The 9,108-nt window shown below is 44.4% G+C and overlaps 1 protein-coding gene across 2 annotated transcripts in view; it reads right to left on the bottom strand.

Moving 5' to 3' along the window:
• The window catches only part of ric1 (RIC1 homolog, RAB6A GEF complex partner 1), a 165,538-nt gene extending 157,233 nt beyond the window's left edge, over positions 1-8,305 (bottom strand). For both annotated transcript variants that reach the window (XM_041186021.1, XM_041186019.1), the window contains exon 1: positions 7,897-8,305. In XM_041186021.1, the coding sequence (XP_041041955.1) occupies positions 7,897-8,037 (141 nt within the window). In that variant the 5' untranslated portion in view covers positions 8,038-8,305. The remainder of the gene's footprint in view (positions 1-7,896) is intronic.
• Between the last annotated feature and the right edge of the window lie 803 nt (positions 8,306-9,108).

The raw sequence follows: 9,108 nt of genomic DNA on the forward strand, positions 1-9,108 counted from the left end.
TTCTAGCGCATTTACATCTTTCCTTAAATAAGGAGACCAATACTGTACACAGTACTCCAGATGTGGTTTCACCAGTACCCTGTGTACTGAAACATAACCTCCCCACTTTTGTATTCAATTGCCCTCGCAATAAACAATAACATTCTATTAGTTTTCCTAATTACTAGCTGTACCTGCATACTAGCCTTTTGTGATTCAAAGGACATCCAGATCCTTCTGAATCTCAGAGCTCTGCAATCTCTCACTATTCAGATAATGTTCTCCTTTATTCTTCCTGCCAGATGGACAATTTCACATTTGCCCACATTATGTTCCATTTGCCAGGTCTTTGTCCACTCACTTAATCTATGTCACTTTGTAGCCTTCTTACATCCTCTTCACAATTTACTTTCCTACCTTTGTGTCGTCAGGAACCATACCATCTGTCCCTTCATCCAAGTCATTTATATAATTTGTAAAAGGTTGAGGCCCCAGCACTGATCTCTGTGCATACCACTCATTAAATCCCAACCAGAAAAAAACCCAGTTATGGCTGCCCTCTGTTTCCTGTTAGCTGGCCAACCTTCTATCCATGCCAATATATCACCCCCTACACAATGAGCTTTTATTTCCTGCAATAACCTTTGATGTGGCACCTTATAAAGTGCCTTCTGGAAATCCAACCAAAGTACATCCACTGGTTCCCCTTTATCCACAGCACATGTGACTCCTTTAAAGAACTCCAATGAATTGGTTAAACATGATTTCCCTTTCACAAAGCCATGTTGACACTGCCTGATTGCCTTAAACTTTTCTAAGTGTCCTGCTATAACATCTTTAATAGCTTCTAACATTTTCCCTATGAAAGGTGTTAAGCTATCTGGCCTGTAGCGTCCTGCTTTCTGTTTACTGAATGTCAGACATGCAGCCTCGTAACTTAGTGACACTGGAGAACTAAGAGGTGGTAGGTAGCATGGACAGCAGACGTGCAAATACTGTGCTTTCAGATGATGTCGAGGGCCAGCACGTAGATGAGAAATCAAAATCAATCTGGTTTAAATGTTGCAATAAAATGGTGATAGGAGGGGGGCCAGGGTCAAGGAAAAATCCTTGTAAGACACCAGAGGTAACATTGCGGGAGTGGGATTAGAAGCCATTGCAGGTGATACTCTGGCCATGATTAGACAGATAAAGAATAGATTAAACCAAGTGCAGTCCCACCCAGCTAGACAATGGTGAAAACTCACTGGAGGAGGATGTTCTGTCCAACTGTATTCAAGGCTGCTTCAGACTAAGAAGAATGAAGAGGGGCAGCTTTTGTTACAGTCACACAGGATGTTATTTATGACTTTGATCAGAGCTGTTTCGGTACTGTGGCTGGGGTGGAAACTTGATTGAAGGATTTCAAACATGGAGGTCCAGGAGAGGTGGGCACAAATTTGGGTGGTACCAACACATTTGAGGACTTTGTAGAGGCAAGAGAGAACAGAGAGGTTGATTTTTTGAGGAGGCATGATGACAGCAGATTTGAAGAGTGAACAGTACCTGAAGAGAGAGAACCATTAACAATACCAGCTAAAATGGGGACCAGAAAGGTAAGTTGGGGGGAGGGTCAGTAGTTTAGTGGGAATAAGGTCATGGGAGTAGGAGGTGGGTCCCATGGACAAGATGAACTGGGAAAGGGACGAGGGGAAATAGGAGAGAAACAGGAGAAAGGTGCGAGTTCAGGGTTCGGGCAGGGGAAGTAATTGTTTGAGGAATCTTAGCCTGGTGAGCTAGGGGGAGGAAAGTTATGCATGCAGCTGATCGGATGGTCTCAATCTTAGCGACAAAAGAAACCCTGGGCTCCTACCACTTGTTGGAGGTGAGGATGGAGGATGGAGGGGTTTAAGACAATAGTCTGCAGTAAGATAAACAAAGCCAGGACTTGCCTTTGCATCCCTAGCTGAGGTGGAATAATGAGCAATTTTAACAGACGAAAGCAGGATCCAATGGGGCTTTCTGCTGTCCAGCCAGATCTTGCAGTGAATGGAATCCACCATTTCCCAAACCCCACAATCTAATTGCTAAAGGTGTAGGTTTATGTTGAAGCCTGGCTCCAGATGCAGTTGTACAACACTACCTTGTCTAATTAGCTATTCTTCATGAAAAAGCCCATTATCGGTATCTGATAAGCAGAGCCGTACCACAGCCAAGACTGATCCTGTCTTCCTCCGACACCCAGAAACATTCACTTTTGAGAAGCTGCCTGATAGTGACTATTGAACTGATAAGTCCCTCTCCCTCCATCAATTAGGAAAATGGAAGGAAGGTAAAACGAGCTTACATTTCTGCTTCTGATAGTTCTCAAATGAGCATTCCAGGAAACTGAATCCTTAAACAGTGAGGATGAGAATGGGTTCAGCTCTGAGATAATTAAACAGCTTACACATGAAATGGACAATTGACTAAAATACTGGGGGCTGCCAGCACAGAATAAGCACCTTCCAGAAGCGGAGGAGAAGAAAAGAAAATGGGGGTGGATGTGGTAATGAAAATAAATTGGGGCTACCAAACATTTCAGAGAATGCAGTTCATCAGATTACATTCCAATCTAAATTGTAACCAAATCCATATCAACAGTTTATTGGAGTAAAGAGGGCAGCTAAACCTTCTTACACAATTGAGCTACACTGACACTTGGGTTGACACTATTACCAATTGTTAAAGCTTCAAACACTTAATACTACTCACCAAAATTTCTTATCTTTAACTTTGCATTGCTCTAAAAATTGTTGAAAAGCTACCTTTTGTTTTTACAGTAAAATGATATGTAAAACTAAGCCTTAGGGAAAGAATTGTAGAGCGTAGGGTCTAGGCACCTGAATATACAGCCAGCAGTAATAGTTCAAAGGATATCGGGGGTGTGCAAGAGACTAGAATTGGAGGAGCGCAGAGACGTTTGTAGGACTGGTGGAGATTAGAGAGAAGGGGTGAGTAGCGAGGCTGTTGGAAAGATTTGATAAGAATTTACAAGTTGTGGTGTTGCTGGAGTAGGAGGCCAATATAAATCAGTCGGCAAGGATGGATGATGGATGAGCATGACCTGGTTTGAGTTATGATTTGGGCAGCAAGGTTTTGGATAAGCTTGAGTATAACCTTGCAATCCATGACTTCATTTTACTTTCTAGAACTCTAGCTAATCCCCATCTCTGTTTCTCACTTGGCTCTAGTTGACACCATTGCATCTGGCACCTGATGTGAAATTGCCTTCTACTGTCTAATCCCTATGCTCTGAATTCCCTCCCTAAACATTTCTACCTATTCATTTGAAATCATTGTTTAAGACCTAACTCTGGGTCATCTATCCTAAAATCTTTTTTTCTGGGACTCTTGTCAAATTTTGCCTGATGGCACTCTTATGAAGTGCCTTGGGACATTTTACCTCAGTAAAGGTGCCAAATAATTGTAACATGTTATATAAATTACAGTATAGATATTTGTATTTATGGAACAGAGTATGTACCACAGTAGTTAAGGATGAAGACCACCATATATCATCTCAAGGTAACGAGAGATTGAACTAATATGAGACCTTGTCAATCACCACATCATTAGAACAAATTTGAAAAAGGAACATCCTTAAGCTGAACCACCTATCACAATGCTCTCAAGTTTGACAACTAAAGTTGATTATAACTGAAGGTTACAGCATGGAACAGGTAGTTGAACCCAAACATGAAACAAGGTTCTCAGGAGGACTTGACAAGGTTGATTCCGAGGGACTGCTTCCCCTGGCTGGAAAGTCTAGAACTAGTGCATAGAGAGTCAAGACTCAGGAAAAGGCCATTTAGAACTGAAAAAAATTCACCTAATCTCAGTTGGAGTGTTGTAAAACTTTGGGATCCTCTATCCCAGAGGGCTGTGGATACTCAGTAGTTGAGTTCCTTCAAGACTAAAATCAATAGATTTTTGGGTGCTAAGTGAATCAAAGGATATGATTTACTGAATGATAGAGCATGACCATCTCCAACAAGAGAGAATACAACAATTGCCCCTTGATGGTCAATGGCATTTCTATCACCAAATCCCTCACTATCAACATCCTGGGGGTTACCATTGACTAGAAACTGAACTGGACTAGCCATATAAATATTGTGGCTACAAGAGCAGATCAGAAGCTAGGAATCGTGTGAAGATAACTCATTTCCTGACTCCCCAAAGCCTGTTCACCACCTGCAAGGCACAAGTCAGGAGTGTGATGGAACACTCCCCACTTACCTGGATGAGCACAGCTCCCATAACACTCAAGAAGCTTGGCACCATCCAAGACAAAGCAGCCCACTTGATTGGCACCACATCCACAAACATTCACTCCTTCCATCACCAATGCACAGTAGCAGCAGTGTGAACCGCCCACAATATGCACTGCAGGCATTAGCCAAGGCTCCTTCAACAGCACCTTCCAAATCCACGACCACTACCAACTAGAAGGACAAGGGCAGCAGACAGATGGGAACACCACCACCTGAAGTATCCCAAGTCACTCACCATCCTGACTTGGAAATATATCGCCGTTCCTGCACTGTTGCTGGATCAAAATCCTGGAACTCCCTTCTTAACAGCACTGTGGGCGTGCCAACACCACATGAACTGCAGCAGTTCAAGGCAGCAGCTCACCATCACCTCAAGGGCAACTAGGGATGGGCAATGAATGCTGGCCCAGCCAGTGAAGCCCACATCCCGTGAATGAATATTAAAAAAGGGCTCGAGGGATTAAATAGCCTTCTCCTATTTCTTATGTTCTTCAGTACCCCTTCTAAATTGTACTGAGCTGGCAGTTTGATTCTAAATGACTGTATAACACCAAAGTATTATTTTAATCTTTTGCACCATTTGTTTGGTCTTATGATACAATTTACTATTTTTTCTGCAAAGACTTAAATGAAGTGGTAGGTTACTATCCAGTAGATTGCTCCCAAAGCTGCAAAACTATTATCAGCAATTACTTAATCAGCGCATATTCTTCTAATTTTGTAATTAGCAAAATATTACTGTTGGAATGTTAATTGCGAGATTCTATCAACAACTGTGACATGCTGCAGTTTTGATCTTATTAACACTTTATCAAAGCTCTGGAGCTTCTATTAACATAAACTGCTTACATTCCAGTGAAAAACTATTAGCAACAGATATCAGCTTCTTGATTCAGTTGATGGCATTCTTGAGCATCTCAGGTGTATCTCTCTTTGTAAGAGGAGTCATATAAAGTTGCTAGAAATAGTAGTAAGCCTGAGGATTGGGAGCAGCAAAGGAAGATCAAGAGGGGAAAAATAGAGTATGAGAGTAAACTTGCCAGGAACATAAAATCAAACTATAAAGCTTCTATAAGTATTTAAAAAGAAAAATATCAGTGAAGACAAATGTAGGTCCCTTACAGTCCAAAATGGAAGAATTTATAATAGAGAACAAGGAAATGGCAGAGCAATTAAACAACCACTTTAGTTCTGTCTTCATGGGTCTAGTGAGAAGGAGGAATTGAAGGAAATTAGTATTATTAAAAAAAGGGTGCTGGAGAAATTATTGGAACTGAAAGCCAATAAATCCCCAGGGCCTAATAATCTATATCCCAGGGTACTAAAGGAAGTGGCCATGGAACTAGCGGGTGCGTTGGTTGTCATCTTCCAAAATTCAGTCCCGGCAGATTAGAGGGTGGAAAATATAACCCCACTATTTGAAAGAGGATGGAGGCAGAAAACAGAGTATTAGAGACCAATTAGCCTAACATCAGTAGTAGGGAAAATGCTACAGTCTATTATAAAGGATGTGATAACAGGACACTTAGAAAATATCAATGGGTTTAGACAAAGTCAACAATGGATTTATGAAAGGGAAATTATGTTTGACAAACCTACTGGAGCTTTTTTCTTGAGGGTGTAACCAGTAGAATAGATAAGGGAGGACCAGTGGATGTGGTGTATTTGGATTTTCAGAACACTTTTGATAAAGTCCCACATAAGAGGTTAGTGTGCAAAATTAAAGCACATGGGATTGGGAGTAATATGATGGCATGGATCGAGAATTGGTTAACAGATAGGCAACAGAGAATAGGAATAATGGGTCTTTTTCAGAGTGGCAGGCAGTGACTAGTGGGGTACCACAGAGATCAGTGCAATATGTATCAATGATTTGGATGAAGGAACCAAATGTAATATTTCCAAGTTTGCTGATGATACAAAACTAAATGGGAATGTAAAGAGGCTTCAAGGTGATTTAGACAAGTTGAGTGAGGGGGCAAATACATGGCAGATGCAGTATAACGTGGATAAGTGTGAAGTTATCCACTTCGGTAAGAAAAACAGAATGGCAGGGTATTGGTTAAATGGTGATAGATTGGAACATGTTGATGTACAAAGGGATCTGGGTGTCCTTGTACACCAGTCACTAAAAGCAAGCATGCAGGTGCAGCAAGCTGTTAGGAAGAAAAATGGTACGCTGGCCTTCATTGTAAGAGGATTTGAGTACAGGAGCAAGGATGTCTTACTGTAGCTGTACAGTGCCTTGACGAAACCACAACTGGATTATTGTGCACGGTTTTGGTCTCCTTACCTAAGAAAGGATATAATTGCCATAGAGGAAGTGCAGCAAAGATTTACCAGACTAATTCCTGGGATGACAGAATTGTCGTATGAGGAGAGATTGGGTTGATTAAGCGCGTATTCACTGGAGTTAAGGAGAATGAGAGGGATCTAATTGAAACGTATAAAATTCCGACAGGGCTGGACAGACTGGATGCAGGGATGATGTTTCCTCTGGCTGGGGGGAGGGTCTAAAACAAGGGGTCATAGTCTCAGGATACGAGGTAGGCCATTTAGGACTGAGATGAGGGGAAATTTCTTCATTCAGAGGGCGGTGAACCTGTGGAATTCTCTACCAAAGGGGGCTGCAGAGGACAAGTCACTGAATATATCCAAGAATGAAATAGATAGATTTCTAGACTCTAGAGACATCAAGGGGTACATAGGGAGAGTGCAGGAATATGGAGTTGAACACACAAACATATGAACAAGGAGGAGTAGGCCATTCAGCCCCTTGAGCTTGCTCCGTCATTTAATAAGATCATGGTTGATCTGATAGAAACCTGAAATCTGCATCCCACCTACCCCCGATAACCTATCATCCCCTTGCTGCTTACCAAGGATCTATCCACCTCTGCCTTAAAAATATTCAAAGATTGCTTCCATCACCCTTCCAGGAAAAGAGTTCCAAAGAAAGAGAATCAGCCATGATCATATTGAATGGTGGAGCAGGCTCAAAAGGCCAACTTAACTCCTGCTCCTACTTTCTATGTTTCTATGCTTGTGGGTCTTTTGAACACATAATAGAGACTGACACTATGGTACAGTACTGACAACCTTTCTGCCTACTCAGAGATAAAAACAAAAAAACTGCGGATGTTGGAAATCCAAAGCAAAAACAGAATTACCTGGAAAAACTCAGCAGGTCTATGAATAACTCATCAAGGTCGACTATAGTAGAGTCTGCATAGAACTAGTTCTGTCGAAGGGTCATGAGGACTCGAAACGTCAACTCTTTTCTTCTCCGCCGATGCTGCCAGACCTGCTGAGTTTTTCCAGGTAATTCTGTTTTTGTTTTAAAACACCTCAGGTCCCCGTACACAAACCTTTTCACTCAGTTTTAAATAGACTTTGGCAGCATCCCCAGACTCTGAAGACTTGACTGGACTCCAGTGACAACTCAGTGCAGGGGGGGGGGGGGGGGGGGGGGGGAGAAGAGGAGCTGGATTTAGTACTCCATTGGGTTCTCACCGGTGGAAAACAGACCTTATAGTATATATACACACGCACATACATATATATACTACACACGCACATATTGTTGGGATTAGAATGGTGCAGATGCTGCTGTTCTACTCACCCTGCTGTACCACAGGCTGATCTGCGTCTGCGACAGGAGTGCGAATATCAGTCTCCGCGAGTCGGACTGGATGTAAAACGGTTTCTCCGAACCCTTGAGGGGACACAGGAGCCGCCGGGGCCAGCCGCTCAGGAAATACATGGCTGACTGCGAGCCGCCGGCTCCGGCCCGCTAGCCGCTCTCCACAAAGACTCCCTCTCTCCGCCTCTCGGTCTCAGCACAAACACGGGGCTCCAGTCCCTCACTGAGACCCGGGAGGGGGGAGGGCGCTGAACAGCCTCCCCCCCGGGGGTGGGCTTGCTGGGGCGGCGGTTCACCAGCGACTGGAGCCGCCGGCGAAAGCGACGCGATGTGGCCCGCCGTTCACCCAGGCTCCAGAGTCCAGCTGCCTCCCGCCCGCCATCTTGTCTCCGGCTGATGACGCGGCGACGGAGGGGAGGGGGCGGGACGTCCGTAGGGAGGGGGGGGCGGGGTTAGGTGGAGAGAGAGAGAGAGAGAGAGAGAGAGAGCGCGAGCCCGGATGTTGGACATCCGCAAAATCCGGGGTGCAGGTCTCCTCCTCCTCCCCCCCTCACGAAGGATCAGGGATCGCAGGCAGGGGCACCCGGATGTCGGACATCCGCAAAACGCGGAGAGCGATTCCTCCTGCATTTGCGACTGGTTGGAGGCGGAGCTCCCGCGGGCCTGAGGCAAAGCTTGGGCAAGTTTCTTTTTCATTTTTTTTCATGGCATGCAAGCGTCGCTGGCAAGGTCAGCATTTGTTGCCCCTCCCTAATTGTCCGTGAACTGAGTGGCTTGCTAGGCTATTTCAGAAGGCAGTTAAGAGTCAATGTTACCGTGCGTCTGGAGTCACATGCAGGCCAGACCAGGTAAGGATGGCAGATTTCCTTCTCTAAAGGGCATTAGTCAGCCAGGTGGGTTTTTTAACAACACTGTGACCGGGATTTTCCGGCCCCATCATGGGCGAGGCGGCACCCCAGCCAGAAGTCCATTGACTTGCGTTGGGACCAGAAGATCCCGGTGGTGGGCGGGTGCGGAAAATCCTGCCCTGCATCTCGTAAGACCATAAGATATAGGAGCAGTAATTAGCCCATTCGGCCCATCGAGTCTGCCCCACCATTCAATCATGGCTGATAAGTTTCTCAACCCCATTCTCCCGCCTTCTCCCCATAACCTTTTATCCCCTTACCAATCAAGAACCTATCTATCTCG

This window comes from Carcharodon carcharias, chromosome 4 (assembly GCF_017639515.1).
Source record: "Carcharodon carcharias isolate sCarCar2 chromosome 4, sCarCar2.pri, whole genome shotgun sequence".
NCBI lineage: Eukaryota > Metazoa > Chordata > Chondrichthyes > Lamniformes > Lamnidae > Carcharodon > Carcharodon carcharias.